The 25,995-nt window shown below is 39.5% G+C and overlaps 1 protein-coding gene across 1 annotated transcript in view; it reads right to left on the minus strand.

Annotated features, from left to right (window-relative positions):
• The window catches only part of RAPGEF5 (Rap guanine nucleotide exchange factor 5), a 233,780-nt gene that overhangs the window by 126,687 nt on the left and 81,098 nt on the right, over positions 1-25,995 (minus strand). Inside the window, exon 7 of the mRNA XM_045495057.1 lies at positions 14,315-14,363. Coding sequence (XP_045351013.1) covers positions 14,315-14,363 — 49 coding nt within the window. The remainder of the gene's footprint in view (positions 1-14,314; positions 14,364-25,995) is intronic.

The raw sequence follows: 25,995 nt of genomic DNA on the forward strand, positions 1-25,995 counted from the left end.
TCTTAAAGAGAATGCTTTGCTTTTACTAAATGTTTGCATTTTCAGTAGATAGAAGGCAGCCATTTTTTAGCAAAAGGGGAACCAGACAAACTCATTGGTTCTACTGACTTGGGATCAGCCCACAATTTACAAGGATATGGCTTTGGTTCAGGAGCACTTGTTTGGGGCCAGGGTTAAATTCACTTCCCCTATAAACAGTGCCAACTACCCAGCCCCCCACCCCACCCCCACCTCAAATGTCTTTCTGGTGAATTTAGTAAGTAAAACTTTAGTGAGAATGTTCACTTATTCCTGTGTCTGCCCAGCAAACAAACCTTGGTAAAAATTCACTTCGTTTATAAAGCTTTTACTGCCAATGACATGAGAGTGTTATAATTCTGTTATCATCCCCGAGACAAAATCTCCAGTCAGGCAGAGAAACACTGAAAAGTTAGGCAGTTGTCCAGTAAATGAGTTAGTAGCCAAAGTATAAACAACAGTTTGATGGTCTCTACCATGCTTGGATCATTAGACCAACACCCTTCATAGAACACCAGCTCACTCTCTGAGACAGCAGATCACAAAGACTTTGGAAAGTGTCTGTCAAAGTGTGGCATCTAAATCACCTAGAAGTGAAGGCTGGTTAGAAATTCAGATACCGGGGCCTGCAATCAAGCTTAACTTGGGTGTAGGGGGGCAGTGAGGAGCAGGGCAGGAATTATAAGTGCTACAAATTAACTGCTATGTAAATTAAATTTGAGAACCACTGCTTTAGAAAAACAAAATTCCCTTTAGTCAGGGAGGAATTTTGCTTTTGGAAAGAAACCCAAGATTATTTCTAAAAGTATCTATCCATTCTCTGTTTCCCCATCTCCAAATAAAAACACTGTCAAAATGTACTGTTGATGGGGCGCCTGGGTGGCGCAGTTGGTTAAGCGTCCGACTTCAGCCAGGTCATGATCTCGCGGTCCGTGAGTTCGAGCCCCGCGTCGGGCTCTGGGCTGATGGCTCAGAGCCTGGAGCCTGTTTCCGATTCTGTGTCTCCCTCTCTCTCTGCCCCTCCCCCGTTCATGCTCTGTCTCTCTCTGTCTCAAAAATAAATAAACGTTGAAAAAAAAAATTTAAAAAAAAAAGTACTGTTGAAGCTGAGCCTGTACAATACAAGACTTCATTGACTCTGGGGTCAACATTTCTATCACCCATCTCATTCCAAAAACAGCTCTCAATCACTGTATGCAGCAATAAAATGCAGTATTTTTATAACCTATCTGAAAAAGGCAAATAGTTGGAACCACAGTCTGATACAGAAATTCTCAAATGTTAAGTATTCATGTGTGTGTTGCATAAATGGAAAGAGTAGTATCTGAAGCAAATTTCACTTTTATTACAACAGCATTACTCATTCTGGTAGAATTCAGCTAAATCAAATTGCTTGCTTTGTGTATGTACTATGGAGCATTATTTACTTATACTCACACACACTGTGTTCATGTCATTGCAGTTTTACTGAGAACAGCTCCATTTTCATGGCTGTTTATACAATTAGACTTTTAATGTGACGAATGCTGGACAATAGCTGGGTCATGTGGCCAAGACAAAGATTTCCCTTGATAGCTCTCACTTGTCAATACAAATGAGAGTTAGAAAATGTCCCCTGAAGAGGAGGGCAGTGGGGAGGAAAGGGCCTTCTGCAGATTTTCAATGAGGAAAAAGGCAATGAATCAAAAAGTTTAGAAAGCAAATTAAATGATAAAAAGTGGTCATCCCCATATTCTTATTGAATAGACATCAACGTATAATTAGAAGTAAAGCTGCCTAGTACTTGGTACATAGGACATGACCCGCAGCCTTGGCATGGCACTTTGGGCATCAACCAAGCCTTTTACCAAATATGGAAACTAAGGCTGAAAGAAGCCAGTTGACTTACCAGAGTGAAAGAACACAAGAGAGCATGGGGGTCAAATTTCCTAATTATATGCCTAGGACTGCTGGATTTCAGAAGGAAGGTGTGTATACCAGACTGTAGAACTTCTTAACTTTATAAAAACAGCATATGGCAAGGATTCTTCTTTTTAAGGAATATTTTTGGTTCATAAGAGAGATGATTTTAGCCATTAATACAGATTTCCTTTTAATTATCTAATCATCTTCTTTAAATATTTCCTCAAATCTTCCAATATTTCATATTTTAAAACATCTACAGATTGCTTTTATTTTGTGCCTTGAGGCGTATACACAGAAGCAGTCACAGAATTATAAATTCTGAAAATGGATTATAGATCAGTCCTCCTTCCCGCTCTCACCCGGGCACCCTTCAAATGTAAACCTTCATTCGTACACAGAGGATTGGTCAGCCACAGGGCTTTAAGCGGATGCGTGGCCTTTTAGGGCACTTGGTAATTAGCAAATCAGCCTCCCAGGCTGGCCTCCAGACACTGGGTGGCATATATCATATGTTCATCTGGGAAGCAGCTCCCACTCCCCAGACGCCTGAGAACAAAGAAGCTGGCAGGCTTCGGGGAGAAGGTGCCCAGTCAACAGTGGATTAAAGACACCCATTAGTTGCCTCAATCAGCTAATTAGCTCAACAAATGCAAAACCCAAATCATTAAAGAAAGTGGCCCTGATTGCGCTGTGGGCTTCTGATTTGGCGTCACCAACCCAGCAGAGTGGGAAGAGGGTAGTGCCACAGAAAACAAAACAACTGTCCACACTAGGGAACTGCAATGGGATGGGGCTCAATTTTTTACAAAAGTCGAGCCCTGCCAGGAAGTTGCACTGACAAGGAAAGAGTACCAGGGAGACCTCTGTGTTTATGCTTTGAAATTTAAATCAATTTAAATATAAATTGCTCTCCTTTTCTGCCATTATGAGACAGGAGTAAAATGTGGGTTTCAGATCTCTGGTGTGCAAATGGTCATTAACTTTCATTTGACCTTGGGTGTAGAACTAATATTGAATTTATGCACAGGGTACACTCATTATACTCATCTAGTTTCCTCACAGAAAATAATGCTCCCAGGAGCTGCAGTGCTAGAAGCCGTTTTCCGGCACTCAAATAGAAAACTTGATTCTTCCTTGAGAGCCTCTCTCCTGCCTTCCACCCATCTCTCTGCTCCAAACCTCAGAGAGGTTTGGCAACATTTATAAAACATAGGCACTAACAGGTAAAAATCTGAATGACATATAATTGTTGTCCTGGACCCCAGGAAACAACAGCCTGGTCTGTGAACCCTCACATTTTGGGGGACAGGGGCCATCAGTGCTCCATTAGTTCTCCTTCCCAGTGTCTGATCTCTAAACCAGGGACAAGCACCCATTCAGAGATAATTACCTTTGTCTATGGAGCCTTATAATAAGCATTACATACCGTCACTGAAGTGACCCACAGCACTTTGTTTTGAAAATGAAAACCTAGCATTCTGGGGCACACTCTGTTGTGGTTTTAATCATTCACCTCCTTGGCAAACCAGTTTCACTTACTATCCTAATAGACACGACCATGTTGAAGGATGAAAAAGAAAATCCACTTGCTTGCTTTCCTACATTCTAAACAATACTCAGGGTTAAAGGAGCCCAACCTCAATACCCTCAGATCTCTTGCTATTCAAGGAGAAATCAGGGCAAAGGGCTATTTTCTTTTATAGTATGCCATCGAATGGTTATTTATCATTTCGACTTAATAGCTCTAATTACAAAAGACAGTGTCACGGGATTTTTTTTTTAAAGGCAATTTTCTTTGTATCCCAGTGGGAGAGTTAGAAAAATTTACAAAGCATCTGCTGCAAGCATTTTCAATCGGTCCTGGGTTTTACCAATGCTATTATTTTCTTGATTGCAAGAGTTTTACATTTTCAAAGATCCTTTAACTTTACACTGCATTAATAACTACCGTATTAAGATTCTTATTATGGTTTTATGTCTTTAAAAAAAAAGGAATATATAACCTGTCAACCACCGAATTGATCTCTGATAACATCATGCACTAGTGGAGATGGGATGTGAACATACAAAACCTGTCAGCAAGAGGGACAGAAGAACAGTGTCTGGAAATGTTAGAACAAGGAGTTATTATAGCACCAAAGGAGGAGAGAGATTTTACAAGCTTCAACAATCAGTATGGTGTTAGGCAAAGCACTCTCTTCCAGGGAAAACATCCTACATCATCAATCAATCAGGAAGACCACAATGTTGTGTTGACTATTTTAGGGGAAAACACATACTGCTTCTTTCCTCTTGGTTGACAAATGCTGAACACCACATTCAGTGGGGTTACCAGACAGTCAGCGTAGGTCTGTGCTGACCACAAATGAGAGCGATGGCCACTGGCCGGCATAGCATCCAAGAGGTGGCAAAGAAGAAAAGGACAAAAAACCAAACCATGTGGAAATCTCCACTGTGAGAGAACAAGGTGCATCCTTAGAGGACAGGCAATGGAAAACTTAAGAAAACTTCAGCAGTTGAAACTATCAGTAAAAACTAAGAATATCTTAATTACTTAAAATATAGGCAACAGACTTCTGTCATTCTAGTCCTTTTTAGCTCAAACATTCATTATTAGAGCACTCAGAGATGAGATGAAAAAAACAAGTAAGAGAAGATCACTAGAGATAGAAGGTTTCAATTTTCAACATAAAATATCACAGAAAACCAGAAAGGCAGAAAGAGTCTGACACAGCAAAAACTGTGTACTGGGATGTGAAGCGGTCTTTGCTGGCCCCTGACTTTATTATTAACGTCTACCCTAAAGTCCCATTTTATCGTATGTTCTCTTATATATGAGCTATGTGTTTATAAAAGGGAAAGGGTCAAGTCAAGCAAGGTTCTCTATTAAAAGAAGAAATCTGTCAACTAAAAATGCAAAGTGAAAATTTAGAGGACCATAAAAGTCAGAGCCATTCCAGAGGTTTCATGGTTATTTTTTTCTTCTAAATGTGCCAAAGGAAAAGCCTTATTCTCTACTGTTAAAAAATAATCAATCTATTTCACTTCTCGTGACAAAGCAACAGGACTATCTGGTCTTTGTAATGCTTCAGCCCTGAAGGAGAATATGTCTTTTTAACTGTAGTAGACCTCAAACCTCACATCAGAGCTTCTTGTCAACATTTCATTTCCTCCAGTTTTACAGACATATTCTTAAGAAGGAGGCTTAAAACTGCTAAAATTTCCTACTAAGTATGGCCGATGACCAGTGATTGTTACTAACAGTAGGTGTTCAAAGTTGGCAATTGAACCAGATTACCAGAGTGATAAAAAGACCTTCAACCCGTCTGACCCGATTACCTGACCCAGGGGTTGCCCACTTGAATGCGTTCTGCGCAGAGTTCATCGCAAGGCGAGAATAATAGTAAGCAAGTTGTTGAAATCACACACCTATTCAAATGCCTAATTAAGCTTGAATATAGTATCCAAAGATGATAAAACAAACATGAAGATCCAAGAAGGCTAGGTGAGACAATTTAACTTCAATGTAAAACACTGGCTTCCCTTTCATTTAATTCTATTAAAGCCTATTAAAAATGTTTATTAAAAAGCTAAAATTAAACACAATAGAGTGTAGCTATTTTATCCTATTTTATGTTATATATATTTTACTCTCCCAAAGAAATCATACACTATCTCGGTACACAAATAACACCTCAACGTGAATCCCTGGCTGATTTATCCTGGAAAGAGACAATAAAAAATGCTATCTGCTACTTGGAAAGTGTATGAGCTTTTAATCGGGTCTTTTCCATTCCAGGAACAAACATGGAAAATGGGAATATCTTTTCACAAATCACATCTTTACTCTCATAATCCAGAAAATTCCTAACGAGGAAGGGGGCATAGTGTAGCTGGAAAACCTAGAGACTGGTTGTTAAAAAACTTGGGTTCTTCTGACTGCATTCTGACTGCAGGCTTTCCAGCCTAAGTGATCCCAAGCACATCATTTCCTCTCTAAACCTTGAGACTGAGATGCAACACCAACAATGCCTCCTGTGGTGAGCCCATGTTGTGCTTGCTTACCAGCCACTCCTGCTACTGCTGATTTTCTCTGAGGGGCCACATGTATCCTAGCCTCAGTCCATGTGTCTTGGGTGGGGGTGTCCTGACCTCTCCAGCCACCCCTGCCATGCTTCTCCTGTTCCAGAGACAGGCATGTCATTCTTCCAACAAGGTCCCCACCAGGACTTTGGTTGGGACTACCAGGAAAGACCTTCTCCCTTTCTGCAATTAACTCTATAGATCCTCTAAACCAATACATTCCCTTTGTGGTTTTCAGTCTGTTTTTTAGCACCTGCACCCAAGAGTCCTGAATAAAATATTTCCAAGGTTGTAACTCCATTAAGGATAACTAAGGTCATTAATAAAAAGAGTATTTATCGCTAAATTAAATATTAGAGCTGAAAGGAATCTCTAAGGTTATCAGATTGTATGCCAATCTCTTCATGGTACAAATTGCAATCACTTTGCTAAGGTCACAGTGAGAGTCAATGGCATAAACAGAGCCTAGAACCCCTTTCTTTCTTTTCCAAACTTTAATATCCTAGATACTTAGTTTTAAAGCACTTAACTAGTGATGGACTAAGTAGACAGAGTAAAATATAACAACTGCCAAGGAGATTTACCAATATGGTATTTCTGGCTTTCCAGAAATAGAAGCCCACCATGGCACAATTTCCTATGATCTGAAGATAATGAGAGCTAAAAGTGCTTTGGCTGTGGATTCCTAGAAAAGGGAAAAAACATATCTCCCAAGACTCTAATTAGCTAACATTAGCAGCAGAAGAAGCAAGTGAACAAAAAGTGCAAGGATATCTGGGCTAATTCTTGTAAATCTCCCGAAGCCTTAAAATGCAATTCACGCTTGCTAAGGTTAGCATTTGGAGAAAACTGTTTAAAGGCACATCCTAATGCCCTTTTAGAAAATTACAACAAAATGGATTTTTTACTAAGCTAGAGTCTTGAATCATTTATATAATCTATTGATTGGCCGTTACTTTTATTTCTGTTTGTACAGTTTGCTGAAATCAAAAACTTTTGCTTTATACGAATTCTTGTTTTAATAGCCCTTGCCAATGAGACATAAATCTGGTATGACCACCTGAGCCCTAATTAACAGTTTTACTGCAAGACATAAGATATTAGGGTAATCAATTCCTTCTGTCATGCCCCAGATGTGTCAACTCTCATTTTAATATTTTTGTTAGATATATACCAACTTCTTTTTTCTTCTTCCTTAAAAAAAGAAACCCTCAAAATAGTTTTAGAAAACAACATCAAGCATACACAGAAAGTACCATTCTGCAGCTGGAACTCTATTTTAATTAAGGCTATGCTTAGTGTCTCTGCATTTTTTCACCTCCTAACTACACAGTAATAAGTTTTTCTTTTTCAAACAGTGAGTGACTCATTAATGGTTTTCATTTATGAAACATGTTGTAATTTAATAACAGCAGGGGCCATATTTATCTTTGCTATTGTATCCTCGCATCTTACACTGTACCTGGCATACAGTAGGTGTCAAATTAGAATCTGCAAAAGGCATGAATGAATGCAACACCTAGGACAGCCTCTCTTATATCTTGTCATTGTTATTTTTCATCTACAGTCAGTGCCAACCCAAGAAGTGAGAGTATAGAGTGAAACAGGTAAGTATCTCTACTACTTTCATATTTGGATTATTTGAATATTTTAATATATAACTTGTTGGTTATTTATGTCCCAAGACTGCTTACCAAATTTGTTTGAGGTGTATGAGAGAAACATCTTTGCTTTTCTCTAAAACAATCTCGTTCACTCATGTTACTTTTCTAAGTAAAAAATATTATATTCAGTTAAAGTCAGGGAAAAGGGCGCCTGGGTGGCTCAGTCGGTTAAATGTCTGACTCTTGACTTTGGCTCAGCTCATGATCTCATGTTCATGAGTTCGAGCCCTACATCAGACTCTGTGCTGATGGTGCGGAGCCTGCTTAGGATTCTGTCTCCTTATTTCTCTGCCCCTCTTCTGTTTGCACTCTCTGTCTCAAAAAATAAATAAATAAAAATAAACTTTAAAATAAAGTCAGGGATAAAATAAGAATGCCAACTACCAACGACATTAGTCAGCCTTATACTGGAGGACACTGGCTAATGAAATAGTACAAGATAAAAATGGGTTATTTGGACTGGTGAGATGGAGACAAACTAGTCATTATTGATAGGTGATGTATTTGCCCATATAGGAAATCCAAGATCATTTTAAAACAAGCTATTAGAATTCATTTGAGTTCAACACTTTTGCTAGACACAAAATCAAGGGTTCTCATGCAGCAAAAAATACCAATTATAAAAGACAACAAATATAGATGTGGATATCAACAAACTTATTCCAAAGTTTATATGGAGGGGAAAGACCCAGAATAGCCAACACAGTATTAAAGAAGGACAAAGTTGGATGACTGACACTACATGATGTCAACACTTACTATACAGCTATGGTAATCAAGACAGTGGAGTATTGTCTAAATAATAGAGAAATAAATCAATGGAATAGAGCAAAGAGCCTAGAAATTGACCCCCACAAATCAATATCTTTGACAAAGGAGCAGAGGAAATGTAACAGATAAAAAAGAGTCTTTTCAACAAGTGATGCTGGAACAACTAGACATCCGCATGCAACAAAAATGAACCCAGACACAGTCCTGACACCTTTCACAAAAATTAACTCAAGGGGCACCTGCGTGGCTCAGCTGGTTAAGCGTCCAACTCTTGGTTTCGGCTCTGGTCATGATCTCACAGTGCGGAGCCTGCTTAGGATTCTGGCTCTCTTCCCCCCCTCCACTCACACACATGCTCTCTAGCTCTCTCTCTCTCTCTCTCTCTCAAAATAAATAAATAAACTTAAAAAAACTCAAAATGGATCAAAGATCTAATAAAAAACGCAAAACTACAGAATTCCTAGAATAAAAAACGCAAAAGTACAGAATTCCTAGAATGTGACATAGGAGAAAATTTAGACGACCTTGACTATGGTATGACCTTTTAGATACAACACCAAAGACATGATTCCATGAAACAAAGATAAGCTTGGCTTCACTGAAATTAAAAATATCTGCTCTTCATAAGACAATGGAAAGAGAATAAGACAAGCCACAGACTAGGAGAAAATATTTTCAAAACAGACATCTGAAAAAGAACTGTCCCTCAAAATATATAAAGAACTCTTGAAACTCAAAAAAAAAATCTCACTAAAAAGTGGGCCAAAGACCTTAACAGACACTTCACCAAAGGTATACAGATGGCAAATAAGCATGTAGAAAGCTGCTCCACATCTTGTGTCATCAGGAAAACACAAATTAAAACAACAACGAGTTGCCACCACACAACTATTGGCGTGGCCAAAGTCCAAAACACTGACAGCAACAAAATGCTGGTAAAGAACGGAGCAATGGTAACTCTCATGCGTTCCTGGTGGGAATGCAAAATGGCATTAGTCACTTTGGCAAGCAGTTTGGCGGTTTCTTATAAAACGAACCATATTCTTTCCACAGCATCCAGAAGTTGTGCTCCTTGATATTTACACAAAGAAGTTGAAAGTCTACATCTACACAGAAACCTGCTCAGTGATGTTTATAACAGCTTTATTTATAATTGCCCAAACTAGGAAGCAACCAAGATGCCCTTCAATAGATGAACAGATAAATAAACTGTGGAAGACACAGACAATGGAATATTACTGAGTGCTAAAAAGAAATTAGCTATCAAGCCATGAGAAGTCATGAAGCAATCTTAAATGTGAATTACTAACTAGGCAAAAGGAGCCAATCTGAAAAGGCTGCACACTGTATGAATACAACTATATGACATTCTAGCAAAGGCAAGACTATGAAAACAGTAAAAGAGGAGTAGTGGCCAGGGTTTGGGAGAAAGAAAGAAATAGGTGAAACACAGAGGATTCTTAGGGTAGTGAAACTATTTTGTATGATACTGTAATGGTAGATATGTATGATTATACCTTTGCCCAAACCCATAAAATGTACAATAGAGACTGAACCCTAATGCAAACTAGAGACTTTGGGTAGTAATAATGTATCAGTGTGGTTTCACCGATTGTAACAAATGCACCACTCTGAGCTACTGATAGTAGGGGAGGCTGTGTATCGGCAGGGGTAGAGCTCCCATATAGCTCTGTGTCCTTTCTGCTCAATTTTTCTGTGAACCCAAAACTTCTCTAAAAAGTACAGCTTTTAAAACACAAGTGTCATGAAAGATAAAGACTTGAGAAACCATCATAGAAGAGAATTGAAAGAGAGATACAGAGAGAAATAGTTCGTTTACAATAGTAACCAAAACCACAAGGTAACTAAAAATACAAACAAAATGTGCATGGCCGGCCTTTATGGAGAAATTTTCTTTAGCAGGATTGAAAATTTGAAAAAATGAAAAAAGATATCCTAAGTTCTTGAATGGAAACGCTTCTTTCCAAAGTGTCAAATGTATCTAATGATCTATAAATGTGATATACTTTAAAATATTCCTGTATCAGATTTCACGGAACCTGGCCAAATAAAACTATGAGAACAAGAAAGGTAAGAAGAGATTTGCCTTATCCCCACCCTGGAAAAAGTCTTATTATAAAGCTTTGATAACTGAAACAATATATATGAATTTCATATATGATGGAGTTGGCATCATACCCAATGGATGCTACTGGGGTGACTGACTTAACATAAAGAAAACAGAAAACTTGATTTCTACCAGACATCATATACAAAAAAAATTCCAGAGGACTTAAAGTCCTGAATGTGAAAAACCAAACTTTAACACTGTCTACACCTAGCTATCAGCCTAGCTATTCCATTTTTAGTAATTTATTATGAGAAAATAATTAGAAAAGGGAAAAATGATACAAGTCTAAGAATATATCCTTAGGTCCTTCTATTGTTATTTAGGACAGGGAGAAAAACCCTAAATATACAACCAAGAATTAGTTAAATGAATTTTATAGTATATATAGCTAATGAAGCTAAAGATGTAGATTCATATTATTGACATGCAAATGAATCCTGTACAAAGTAGATTATATATAGCTACAGTAATCAAGCCTGGTGGATACCAACAGAATCTGTTCAATGGAGAAGAATAGATAACCTGGAAATATATCCACACAAAGGCGTAAAAGCAATTCAATTTAAGAAAGATGGTCTCTTCAACAAGTGGTGATGGGGTAACTGGACATTAATAAGCCAAAAAAACAAAACAAAACAAAACAAAACAAAAAAAAACAAAAACAAAAAAAACCCAAACCAAACCAAAACAAAAACCCTCCAACCTAAGTCTTACATCTTACACAAAAACTAAAAAATTAGCTATTAGGGAAATGCAAAAAGTGAGATATCACTTCATGCCTATTAGAATGGTTAAAATAAAAACCAGTGACAATACCAAATTCTGACAAGGATGTGGAGAAGCTGGATCACTTATACATTGCTAGCAAGAACGTAAAATGGTATAGCTGCTCTGAAAAACAGCTTGGTAGTTTCTTAAAAAACTAAACATGCAACTACCCAACAACCGAGCGACCGTACTCATCGGCATTTGTTCCAGAGAAATGAGGACGTAGGTTCACATAAAAACCTATTCATGAATGTTTGCAGATGCAGTTTAATTGTTAATAGTCCCACACTGCAAACGACCCAGATGTCCTTCAATGGGTGAATGGTAAACATACTGACATACACTCCTATGATGGAATACTCTACAGCAATAAAAAGTAATGAACTACTGATGTACAGCAACCTGAATGAATCTCCAGAGAATTATGGCAAGTGAAAAGAGATATTTCCAAATGGTTATATCCTGTATTATTCATTTATATAATGTTTTTGAAGGGACAAAACCTATACAAAAAGAGAACAGATTAATAATTGCCATGGGTTAAGGGGGTAGAAAGGGTAGGAGGGAAGTCAGTGTAGCTACCCAAGAGCAACAAGAGGGATCCTTGTAGTGATGGAAGAAATACTCTGTATCAGAGTCAATATCCTGGTTGTGATATTGTTCTATAGTTTTGCCAAATATTATTGTTAGGTGAAACTGGGAAAAGGAAATGTGGGGTCTCTGTATTATTTCTTACAGCTGCATATGAATATACAATTACCTCAAAAAAAAGAATGCAGATAAAATGATCCCAATTTTATCAAATCTGCATATTAATATATAAAAATATAGTATCTACATACTAATACAGAAACATCTGGAAACATATACAAGAAAAGTAACAGTGGTTATCTCTGCTGGTGAGATAATGAGTGATTTTTCACTTTATTCATACACTCATTTATTAGCAAAGTTTTTTCAATGAGCATGCTATACTGTAATAGTAAGAAAAAGATAATCAAAACTATTTTTATTATGAAAAGAAGTAATGTATGCTCATTACATATAGTTTTTTGCAATGAATACTGTATCAATTCTTCAAAATATCATTTTACAAGCTGTTTAAACATTCCATTGTACTGATCAATTTTCTTACTTCTTTATTATGAGGACTTAGGGATTGTTTGTAATTTCTTACTTTTTAAAAAAAAATGCAATGGATTCCTTCTACCTGAATCTTCACATGCATCGTCCCCACCATTTGTGCATGTGTGAAAGACCATTTCACTGTCCTGAGCAGTTGCCCAAGTTGTGTTCACACTCCAAGCTCCACACATCAATTAAGTAAGCAAAACAGGTCCAACTTCATGCAGCCACATCAAGGAATAATAAAAATAACTTCACACCAAAACTTTTATTTTGTACAATCTAACCTATAGAGGTCTTGCTTACTTCTCTTCACCTCCAGAAAATCAAACTTCTTAGCTTGACATCCAAAACTTACCTCTTTTCTCCTTGTTCACCTGGCTCCAGCCACTCACACCTCTTTACTGTTCCCCAAACACATTTTGCACCCCTGTGCCCAAAGGCACTTGTTCCGATGGCCACATGCCCCACCCCTTCACTGCCTTCAGGTCTTGCTCAAATGCCCCCTACCAGAGGCCTTCCCATCGCACTTTGTGCAAATTAGCAACCCCTCTTCTCCAGCCTCCCTATCTAGAGTTATTTTTTGTCTCCAGCCATGACACCCTGGAAGTTAATTATTTCCCTTAACTTTTTCTGAAACTTGAAAAAAAAAAAAAAATTGCCAACACTGCCATTCCAACTCAAACAGACTGTAAGTTTTGTCTTCTTATGATGCCGGGAAACAAGAACAGCTCTAGCACATTAATTTCTAGGCCCTCCCTCCCAAAACCTTTATATTGATGTCTTTTCTCCATCTTGGTCTCCACCTATGCAAATAGCCAAGTTCGGATGCCGGCACTTAGGAGCCCTATTCAGGCTGTACTTTCTGTTCACTATCCTGGGGGGTCAAGATCACTGTTCTTTGCATCCTTCTCTCTACCCTTATAGCATGCAGTCTCTGTGTCCTCCACATCAGCCAAATCAGCAAAGAAAATGGTATAAATATAATAAGCTCATTCATACTAAGGTGCGTTTGATTCAAAAGCTAACTGTGAGAAAAGCAAATTCCTAGAGTTTCTTTTTTTTTCTCCTTAGAGTTTCTAATTGGAAAAAGAAAGATGTAAAATGGATGGTTTGTGTTCTCACAACATTTCTGTTCCATTTATTTATTCAATTGTTTTCATAGTCTTTCTGTCTGCAAAGTCCTATTCCAGTTTACCGTGACCCAAGAAGCATCTCCCTTCTGTTTGTTTGTCATGCTATTCAGCATTGATCTCCTCCCTCTGAACAGCAAAGGATGCCTCCTTCTGACACTCCTCTTAAGTGTTTTTCTACTTCAGCGAGTCTCCATCTCATATTGAATTTCAGCAGAGTATGGCTTTCTCCCTTTCAAAATGTATTTGAAAGCTCCCTTTTCCTCTCCACATATCGCTTCCACTTCATATCCTACAGGTATTAGGGATCAGATCCACTCAATTAGTCTTACATGAAATGCTTGCTTTTAAATGGCATTACACAAATCTTTTTAGAAGAAACTACTTTGAGATGAAAAACATACCCTTAAACAGAGACCACCTTTATGTTAGTTTACTCTGTCATTATGGTAGGTAAATACAATGTGATTTGCTTTCTTGGGTTGTGTACTTACACTTTTTTCATAGTTGCAATGGACTACAAACATTTATTTTTAATTTCATTTTTCCTTGAAATATGAAATAAAACAAGGCAGTAAAATTTTAAAGAACGACATATAGTAGCTTATGCTGTTTCAACGGGAGAGTATATAATTTTGAAAACAAATAGTGATACTTTTTTGCATTCTGTATCAAAACTTCCTGAGATTAGCTCAGCCCCAGGAAGGACTACTCACCAGACTTCCTTGCTTTCAAAGCAATCACAGCTGCAAGCTCTCTCTGCACCTGATATTAGGGGGGTAAAAAATCAAATTAGGACAAGAAAAATGAAGCTATCAAAAGCAGTACTTTGTGTTTGGGTATGTACCAAAATTAAGAGTTATTGCAATTAAAGTTATGTTTGCTGTCACTTTTTTGGCTTTTGTTTGTTTTTAGTAGGATGGAAAAACCTCTGCAAAGGAATTTTAGGTCAAAAATCTCAAAAGAATCATATTGACTTAAAATAAATTACACAGTTGCCAGAATGTATACATTGTAAAACATTGGCATTTTTGCTATGATGAAGGGAAGAGCCTCAAAACTGTAATTATAAAACATTCAGAAATAATTCAAATAACAAATTATTAAAACACACAAGATACCTTGGCGAAGATACTAAATACTATTTATCCCTCAAAGATTCTAGCTTACACAGAAATTCTAGAAACATTAAAATAGATGATCCTGGTGTAATTGGATCTCTACTCAAACACAATCAATGTTCACTTCAAGTCTGACAGGCTTACAGCAACCATTTTGGAAAATATGCCACATAAAAGTAAGTGCCATTGACTCAGTGAAATGGAAATAGACAAAATGAACTTTAATAAGTGCCTTCAACCCCACTTATTTGTCCAGATTTTTGGTTGCTCACTGTCTCTCTCCACCACCCCACACTTTGAATGCTTAAGTCCTTTCCTAAAAGCATTCTCAAAGAGGAACATAAAACCAAAAACGATAACCACAGTTACTTTTGGGGCACCTGGGTGTCTCAGTCAGTTGGGTGTCCGACTTTGGCTCAGGTCATGATATCATGGTTTGTGGGTTCAGCCCCACGTTGGGTTCTCTGCTCCTGGAGCAGAGGCCATTTCAGATCCTCTGTCCCCCCCCGCCGCCCGTCCCCCATTTGTTCCCTCTCAAAAAATAAACATTAAAACAAAAATAACCATAGTCATTTAAAAAAAAAATTTTAATGTTTTTATTTATTTTTGAGAGACAGAGCACGAGTGAGGGAGGGACAGAGAGAGAGGGAGACACAGAATCTGAAGCAGACTCCAGGCTCTGAGCTGTCAGCACAGAGACCCATGAGGGGATCCAACTCACAGACAGTGAGATCATGACCTGAGCTGAAGTCAGACACTTATCTTACTGAGCCACCAAGAACCCCAACCACAGTCACTTTCAAAAATAACATTTTCACTTTAACTTCACTTCACTTCACATAACACTTTCAAAAATACCCCCCCCCCCAAAAAAAAGATACCATGAAGATAATCTTTGGGATATCTATGTTTAGCAGCAACAAAAATTCCATAATGAGCAAGCTCATTCCTCTCTAGGATTAAGCTTAGAAGTGTATGTGCATTCATGTGTTTGGAAGTGCTGGTGAGTTTGGAAGTGTCCTGCAGCTTAATACATTACACTAACGACATTTTATAGGGAGAACTCACAAGTTCAAGGTTACAGAAGATTTGCTATTAAAATTGATCTAATATGTATTCATTTATTTGAAGGCGAGAGTAGATATATACGCTATACTCTGGGACTCCACTGTGAACTGCTTTCACGATGGCTAGGCATCACCACGAGAGGAAGGCAGCTTCCTTCACTACTGCTTTACCACTGTGTTTTCCCTGTCTGGCTAGTACACCGGCCATGCAAAAAGGGTATATTCTTGATTTAGCCCCTTCTATGATACCTTAAGACTCTCTCTGGAAAATTATTCAGTAATGAGAAGACCATCAGTCCCTCTCCAACCATGGGATGTCAGCTCTGAAAATGCTCACAGTGGGAAAATTTGCAGTTGAAAAATGTAGGGAATGGGCACCTGGGTAGGTCAGTTGTTTAAGTGTCTGACTGTTGACTTTGGCTCAGGTCATGATCTCGTGCAATTCATGGGTTTGAGCTCTGTGTTGGGCTCTGAACTGGCAGTGCAGAACCTGCTTGGGATTCCCTCTCTCCCTCTCTCTCTGCCCCTCCCCTGCTTGCACATGCTCTCGTTCTCTCTCTTTCTCATGACATAAACAACAAACTTAAAAAAGAAAAGAAAAAGAACTTCAGGAGAAAAAGAGGGCCAAGGGGAAAAAGGATATGTGACCCCCAAAAATCCTTTACAAATACTTGCCTGGGTAGCCAAATAAAAACAGTCACAAATGAAAACATCATTTATTGCATCCTTGACATATTTGAAGTTGTTTATAAGTTTTATTGTAATATGACCCTCTCTATTTGGGATTTTCCTCTCTCACAGTGTCACAAATTCTCAGGGGTGGGGGCAAAGATGCAGACAATAAACTGGGATCTTGTCAATGGCTTCCTGATTTTACAACCTCCCAGGGAAGATCCCAACGTGGCTCAGGGACAGGAAGTCAATTTTCCATACCTGAAATTCACAGATATTCAGTTTTTCTTTCTCTAATTGGAAATCTCAAAATATAAAGAGCTCAAAAAAAGAAGGGATTAGATTCCCAACTTCCTATGGTATCTCGTCTTTTCAAAGATTTGGTGGGATAAGAAAGGGAGGAACAGGGTACGTAAGAAACTGACACAACACTTTGGCAGAGCTGGAAGGGAGGAGAGAGGCCAGTGAGACAAGAATTTCACAGGTGAATGGAGAAGAAATCTGAGTTAAAAAAAAATTTTTTTTTTTGGGGGGGGAAGATGGCGGCGTAGGAGGACGCTGGGCTCACCGCGCGTCCTGCTGATCAATTAGATTCCACCTACACCTGCCTAAATAACCCAGAAAACCGCCAGAGGATTAGCAGAACGGAGTCGCCGGAGCCAAGCACAGACAAGAGGCCCACGGAAGAGGGTAGGAAGGGCGGCGAGGTGGTGCGCGCTCCACGGACTGGCGGGAGGGAGCCGGGGCGGAGGGGCGGCTCGCCGGCCAAGCAGAGCCCCGGAGTCTGGCGGGCAAAAGCGGAGGGGCCTGACGGACTGTGTTCCGACAGCAAGCGCGACTTAGCGTCTGGGAGGTCATAAGTTAACAGCTCTGCTCGGAAAGCGGGAAGGCTGGAGGACAAAGGGAGGGAGAGCTGCTGAGCCCCCCGGACGACAGAGCTCAGTTTGGTGGGGAACAAAGGCGCTCGCCAGCGCCATCTCCCCCGCCCATCCCTCAGCCAAAATCCCAAAGAGAACCAGTTCCTGCCAGGGAACTTGCTCGCTCCGCGCAAACACCCAACTCTGTGCTTCTGCGGAGCCAAACCTCCGGCAGCGGATCTGACTCCCTCCCGCTGCCACAGGGCCCCTCCTGAAGTGGATCACCTAAGGAGAAGCGAGCTAAGCCTGCCCCTCCTGCCCCTGTGCACCTTGCCTACCCACCCCAGCTAATACGCCAGATCCCCAGCATCACAAGCCTGGCAGTGTGCAAGTAGCCCAGACGGGCCACGCCACCCCAAGTGAATCCCGCCCCTAGGAGAGGGGAAGAGAAGGCACACACCAGTCTGACTGTGGCCCCAGCGGTGGGCTGGGGGCAGACATCAGGTCGGACTGCGGCCCCGCCCACCAACTCCAGTTATACACCACAGCACAGGGGAAGTGCCCTGCAGGTCCTCACCACGCCAGGGACTATCCAAAATGACCAAGCGGAAGAATTCCCCTCAGAAGAATCTCCAGGAAATAACAACAGCTAATGAGCTGATCAAAAAGGATTTAAATAATATAACAGAAAGTGAATTTAGAATAATAGTCATAAAATTAATTGCCGGGCTTGAAAACAGTATACAGGACAGCAGAGAATCCCTTGCTACAGAGATCAAGGGACTAAGGAACAGTCACGAGGAGCTGAAAAACGCTTTAAATGAAATGCAAAACAAAATGGAAACCACCACAGCTCGGATTGAAGAGGCAGAGGAGAGAATAGGTGAACTAGAAGATAAAGTTATGGAAAAAGAGGAAGCTGAGAAGAAGAGAGATAAAAAAATCCAGGAGTATGAGGGGAAAATTAGAGAACTAAGTGATGCACTAAAAAGAAATAATATACGCATAATTGGTATCCCAGAGGAGGAAGAGAGAGGGAAAGGTGCTGAAGGGGTATTTGAAGAAATAATAGCTGAGAACTTCCCTGAACTGGGGAAGGAAAAAGGCATTGAAATCCAAGAGGCACAGAGAACTCCCTTCAGACGTAACTTGAATCGATCTTCTGCACGACATATCATAGTGAAACTGGCAAAATACAAGGATAAAGAGAAAATTCTGAAAGCAGCAAGGGGTAAACGTGCCCTCACATATAAAGGGAGACCTATAAGACTCGTGACTGATCTCTCTTTTGAAACTTGGCAGGCCAGAAAGAATTGGCACGAGATTTTCAGTGTGCTAGACAGAAAAAATATGCAGCCGAGAATCCTTTATCCAGCAAGTCTGTCATTTAGAATAGAAGGAGAGATAAAGGTCTTCCCAAACAAACAAAAATTGAAGGAATTTGTCACCACTAAACCAGCCCTACAAGAGATCCTAAGGGGGACCCTGTGAGACAAAGTACCAGAGACATCACTACAAGCATAAAACATACAGACATCACAATGACTCTAAACCCGTATCTTTCTATAATAACACTGAATGTAAATGGATTAAATGCGCCAACCAAAAGACATAGGGTATCAGAATGGATAAAAAAACAAGACCCATCTATTTGCTGTCTACAAGAGACTCATTTTAGACCTGAGGACACCTTTAGATTGAGAGTGAGGGGATGGAGAACTATTTATCATGCTACTGGAAGCCAAAAGAAAGCTGGAGTAGCCATACTTATATCAGACAAACTAGACTTTAAATTAAAGGCTGTAACAAGAGATGAAGAAGGACATTATATAATAGTTACAGGGTCTATCCATCAGGAAGAGCTAACAATTATAAATGTCTATGCGCCGAATACCGGAGCCCCCAAGTATATAAAACAACTACTCATAAACATAAGCAACCTTATTGATAAGAATGTGGTAATTGCAGGGGACTTTAACACCCCACTTACAGAAATGGATAGATCATCTAGACACACGATCAATAAAGAAACAAGGGCCCTGAATGAGACATTGGATCAGATGGACTTGACAGATATATTTAGAACTCTGCATCCCAAAGCGACAGAATATACTTTCTTCTCGAGTGCACATGGAACATTCTCCAAGATAGATCATATACTGGGTCACAAAACAGCCCTCCATAAGTTTACCAGAATTGAAATTATACCATGCATACTTTCAGACCACAATGCTACGAAGCTTGAAATCAACCACAGAAAAAAGTCTGGAAAACCTCCAAAAGCATGGAGGTTAAAGAACACCCTACTAACGAATGAGTGGGTCAACCAGGCAATTAGAGAAGAAATTAAAAAATATATGGAAACAAACGAAAATGAAAATACAACAATCCAAACGCTTTGGGACGCAGCGAAGGCAGTCCTGAGAGGAAAATACATTGCAATCCAGGCCTATCTCAAGAAACAAGAAAAATCCCAAATACAAAATCTAACAGCACACCTAAAGGAAATAGAAGCACAACAGCAAAGGCAGCCTAAACCCAGCAGAAGAAGAGAAATAATAAAGATCAGAGCAGAAATAAACAATATAGAGTCTAAAAAAACTGTAGAGCAGATCAACGAAACCAAGAGTTGGTTTTTTGAAAAAATAAACAAAATTGACAAACCTCTAGCCAGGCTTCTCAAAAAGAAAAGGGAGATAACCCAAATAGATAAAATCATGAATGAAAATGGAATTATTACAACCAATCCCTCAGAGATACAAACAATTATCAGGGAATACTATGAAAAATTATATGCCAACAAATTGGACAACCTGGAAGAAATGGACAAATTCCTGAACACCCACACTCTTCCAAAACTCAATCAGGAGGAAATAGAAAGCTTGAACAGACCCATAACCAGCGAAGAAATTGAATCGGTTATCAAAAATCTCCCAACAAATAAGAGTCCAGGACCAGATGGCTTCCCAGGGGAGTTCTACCAGACGTTTAAAGCAGAGATAATACCTATCCTTCTCAAGCTATTCCAAGAAATAGAAAGGGAAGGAAAACTTCCAGACTCATTCTATGAAGCCAGTATTACTTTGATTCCTAAACCAGACAGAGACCCAGTTAAAAAAGAGAACTACCGGCCAATATCCCTGATGAATATGGATGCAAAAATTCTCAATAAGATACTAGCAAATCGAATTCAACGGCATATAAAAAGAATTATTCACCATGATCAAGTGGGATTCATTCCTGGGATGCAGGGCTGGTTCAACATTCGCAAATCAATCAACGTGATACATCACATTAACAAAAAAAAAGAGAAGAACCATATGATCCTGTCAATCGATGCAGAAAAGGCCTTTGACAAAATCCAGCACCCTTTCTTAATAAAAACCCTTGAGAAAGTCGGGATAGAAGGAACATACTTAAAGATCATAAAAGCCATTTATGAAAAGCCCACAGCTAACATCATCCTCAACGGGGAAAAACTGAGAGCTTTTTCCCTGAGATCAGGAACACGACAGGGATGCCCACTCTCACCGCTGTTGTTTAACATAGTGCTGGAAGTTCTAGCATCAGCAATCAGACAACAAAAGGAAATCAAAGGCATCCAAATTGGCAAAGATGAAGTCAAGCTTTCGCTTTTTGCAGATGACATGATATTATACATGGAAAATCCGATAGACTCCACCAAAAGTCTGCTAGAATTGATACATGAATTCAGCAAAGTTGCAGGATACAAAATCAATGTACAGAAATCAGTTGCATTCTTATACACTAACAATGAAGCAACAGAAAGACAAATAAAGAAACTGATCCCATTCACAATTGCACCAAGAAGCATAAAATACCTAGGAATAAATCTAACCAAAGATGTAAAGGATCTGTATGCTGAAAACTATAGAAAGCTTACGAAGGAAATTGAAGAAGATTTAAAGAAATGGAAAGACATTCCCTGCTCATGGATTGGAAAAATAAATATTGTCAAAATGTCAATACTACCCAAAGCTATCTACACATTCAATGCAATCCCAATCAAAATTGCACCAGCATTCTTCTCGAAACTAGAACAAGCAATCCTAAAATTCATATGGAACCACAAAAGGCCCCGAATAGCCAAAGGAATTTTGAAGAAGAAGACCAAAGCAGGAGGCATCACAATCCCAGACTTTAGCCTCTACTACAAAGCTGTCATTATCAAGACAGCATGGTATTGGCACAAAAACAGACACATAGACCAATGGAATAGAATAGAAACCCCAGAACTAGACCCACAAACGTATGGCCAACTCATCTTTGACAAAGCAGGAAAGAACATCCAATGGAAAAAAGACAGCCTCTTTAACAAATGGTGCTGGGAGAACTGGACAGCAACATGCAGAAGGTTGAAACTAGACCACTTTCTCACACCATTCACAAAAATAAACTCAAAATGGATAAAGGACCTGAATGTGAGACAGGAAACCATCAAAACCTTAGAGGAGAAAGCAGGAAAAGACCTCTCTGACCTCAGCCGTAGCAATCTCTTACTCGACACATCCCCAAAGGCAAGTGAACTAAAAGCAAAAGTGAATTACTGGGACCTTATGAAGATAAAAAGCTTCTGCACAGCAAAGGAAACAACCAACAAAACTAAAAGGCAACCAACAGAATGGGAAAAGATATTTGCAAATGACATATCGGACAAAGGGCTAGTATCCAGAATCTATAAAGAGCTCACCAAACTCCACACCCGAAAAACAAATAACCCAGTGAAGAAATGGGCAGAAAACATGAATAGACACTTCTCTAAAGAAGACATCCGGATGGCCAACAGGCACATGAAAAGATGTTCAGCGTCGCTCCTTATCAGGGAAATACAAATCAAAACCACACTCAGGTATCACCTCACGCCAGTCAGAGTGGCCAAAATGAACAAATCAGGAGACTATAGATGCTGGCGAGGATGTGGAGAAACGGGAACCCTCTTGCACTGTTGGTGGGAATGCAAATTGGTGCAGCCGCTCTGGAAAGCAGTGTGGAGGTTCCTCAGAAAATTAAAAATAGACCTACCCTATGACCCAGCAATAGCACTGCTAGGAATTTATCCAAGGGATACAGGAGTACTGATGCATAGGGGCACTTGTACCCTAATGTTCATAGCAGCACTCTCAACAATAGCCAAATTATGGAAAGAGCCTAAATGTCCATCAACTGATGAATGGATAAAGAAATTGTGGTTTATATACACAATGGAATACTACGTGGCAATGAGAAAAAATGAAATATGGCCTTTTGTAGCAACGTGGATGGAACTGGAGAGTGTGATGCTAAGTGAAATAAGCCATACAGAGAAAGACAGATACCATATGGTTTCACTCTTATGTGGATCCTGAGAAACCTAACAGGAACCCATGGGGGAGGGGGAGGAAAAAAGAAAAAAAAAAAAAAAAAAGAGGTTAGAGTGGGAGAGAGCCAAAGCATGGGAGACTGTTAAAAACTGAGAACAAACTGAGGGTTGATGGGGGGTGGGAGGGAGGGGAGGGTGGGTGATGGGTATTGAGGAGGGCACCTTTTGGGATGAGCACTGGGTGTTTTATGGAAACCAATTTGACAATAAATTTCATATATTATAAAAAAAAACAAAAAAAAAATAAAAAAAATAAAAATAAAAAAAAAAAATTTTTTTTAAGTAAATGAGACTACTCTATAGAACTACACTAAATCCCCTGAATGTCTGCCATCAGGGAGGATGTAAGAGTGTTTTACATGGAGTGGGGTGTGTAATAGCTTCCCTGTTTCTGCTCCAGGATGGAGGTTTTTGATAAAAAACCCAAGGGTAGGTATTCTTCCTACAAAACAAAAAGGACAAAGTGCTGATCAAGCAAAAACACAAACTAGCTAAGATCTTATTGCAGCTTCCTATAGCATCTTAACAGAACCTTTTTTTTTTTTTTTAAAGCACACTGGCATGTATTTAATCATTTTCAAATGAATGACTAATTCCTATCTTCTGCATGGAAGTTCTACTGAGGCAGGGACCTGTTTGTCTTTTTATGGTATCAAGAATCAGCAATCATTCATTGACCCACAGGAGGTGGATGCATAAGTAATCTTTAACAAAAAAAAAAAAAAAAACAAAACAAAAAAAAAAAACAAAAAAAACCCAAAAACCTAGAAAGGACCTAGGAGAGAGAAAAATGCAAAGAGAAGACATTCCCCACTAATAAGCTACTCCCAGCAGGAATTTTCAGAAAAGAATATGAGCGGGACTCGGAGCCTCCTATGCAAGTATTATTGTATTGAAAACTAAAACTTTGAGAAACTGCAGAAACAGAAACTAGAATTTTATTTAAGTACTAATAAAGGACTGGTTGGCCCTGAACAAGCAATCCCATGTTCCAGCACCAGTCTAGGCTTCAGATGGCTAGGACCCTAGCCCACATTTGGACAACTTCCTGAGAGATCCTGAGCAAAAGCCATCCTGCTCATATTATAGCATCCAGCTATAATATGCTCCCGAATTCCTGACATTCAGGAACTGGCTTTTTGTGGGTTTTTTAATAATGTTTTTTTATTTATGTTTGAGAGAGAGACAGACAGACAGACAGACAGACAGGAGTAGGGCAGAGGGAGGGAGACAGGGGACAGAGAATCTCAAGCAGGCTCCATGATGTCAGCATAGAGACCAACACTGGGCTCAAACACACAAACTGTGAGATCATGACCTGAGCTGGAATCGAGAGTTGGACGCTTAATCAGGCACCCCCAGGAACTATTTGAGATAATAAATGTATAGTTTTAAATCACTAAATTTTGAGGCAGTTTGTTATACCCAGGAGTCTTTTACAAGAAAAAGGTTACTTTTTTAATTTATCTACTTGTGTTGTTAGTTAACCTTAGTTTCTCTCACTGTGACTACAATGAACCCTTTTCCTATATCAGGCTCAAGAAATACACTTGCAGGGGCACCTGGGTGGCTCAGTCAGTGGAGCGTCAGACTCTTGATTTTGGCTCAGTTCGTGATCTTACAGTTGGTGAGCTCGAGCCCTGCAATGGGCTCTGTGTGACAGCATGGAGTAGCTTGGGACTCTCTCTCTCCCTCTCTGCTCCTCCCCTGTTCATGCTCTCTTTCTCTCTCTCTCTCCCAAAGCAAGTAAATACAAATATAAACATCAAAAAAATACAGATACACATGCAGAGCCAAGAGCCACATTCTGATACACGTCATTGTTTTTATTTAATGTGGGCACTAAACCACTGCCCAGGCAGCAGAAGTGTACAAATACTACCCTGGCCTTGTCTATCGTAACGCTTCCCCACTATGACCTGAAGCCCTTGTGGCGAGATGTACTTCAGAATTGAAACCTTTATACATTTCAGAAAGGGATCCTATCTATGTCACATCCTCAGCGAGGTCCGGGGTGGCAACATGTAATCAGAAATCAGACGCACGAATATATATCTGCAATGAAATGCATCATTATTCATACCAAATGAGGCAATGGAAGATTAGAAAAAGCCTCAGGATGTTCGGTGCAGTTTAGACTTTGTCGCCCAGTTATGAGAAACTTGTTTTTCAGAGCTTTTATATTTCAGAACTGAGTAATAGATGATACACCTCTACGAACTGTACACTCAAAGGTTCCCTCCCTCATTTTTTCCGTCGGGTTTTCTCTTGTCAAACAGCTATGGAGTCACTGCTTTATTAAGAAATGCTTTAACTAGCTTGGCTTTTCATCGATCTACTTCAGCAGTTCCCAACCCTGACTGCATACTAGAATCACCCGGGGAGCTTTAAAAAAAAACTACTGATACTGAGCCCCAGCTGAGTCAGAATCTCTTGGGGAGAGTCCAGGCATCGTACTTGCTGCTAGTGTTGTTTCAAAGGTCCCTAGTGATTCCAGGCTGTTTCCGAGGCTGAGAATCACTATTCAGTAAGGTATCTCAGTTTTCCCAAGACTCAACCTTTTAATCTTATAGGCATTTCAACTGGCAGTCCATCTTTCCTTTTTATGTTATTCTCCTCTAATATAATTCCACTGTAAAGGAACATGGCCTTTCCTGTATTTTAGGTATAGAACCATGCTGTAATCCAATCAAATGATAAAATTCTGTTACTACGTCAGCAGTTTCACAGACACGAACTACTCAAGCACACGGAAAACTGCAGGGACACTTTTTAAAAACCTTAAACTTTAATTAAAATATAGTTTACTCAATACACAAGAGCACTAAATAATTCAAAACTCATCTGTAGCTTAGGGTCTGTTTGCTCTTGTGAATATCTACATCAAAGGTAATTAAGGGACCAAGATATCTCAAAACTTTCCCTCTCCCCTTGTTACTCATCAGAAACATGTTGCAACATTTTAAATGTTTATTTATTTCGAGAGACAGCATGTGCACACATGAACAGGGGAGGGGCAGAGCGAGAGCGAGAGCGAGAGAGAGAATGAATCCCAAGCAGCCTTTATGCTGTCAGCACAGAACCCAACATGGAGCTCGATCTCACATGAACCACAAGATCACAACCAGAGCTGAGAGTCTGTTGCTTAACTGCATGATCACACAACCCAGGTGCCCAAGCACTGTTTTAAAGGTCTTCAATAACCAGCATGGCTGGTCACAAAATAGTCCTGAAATTCAACAAGAATGTGTCTTCTCTTCTCCTTCACACTTTAACAGTGCCTTCAGCCCCCAAATCCAA

This window comes from Leopardus geoffroyi, chromosome A2 (assembly GCF_018350155.1).
Source record: "Leopardus geoffroyi isolate Oge1 chromosome A2, O.geoffroyi_Oge1_pat1.0, whole genome shotgun sequence".
In the NCBI taxonomy this organism is placed as follows: Eukaryota; Metazoa; Chordata; class Mammalia; order Carnivora; family Felidae; genus Leopardus; species Leopardus geoffroyi.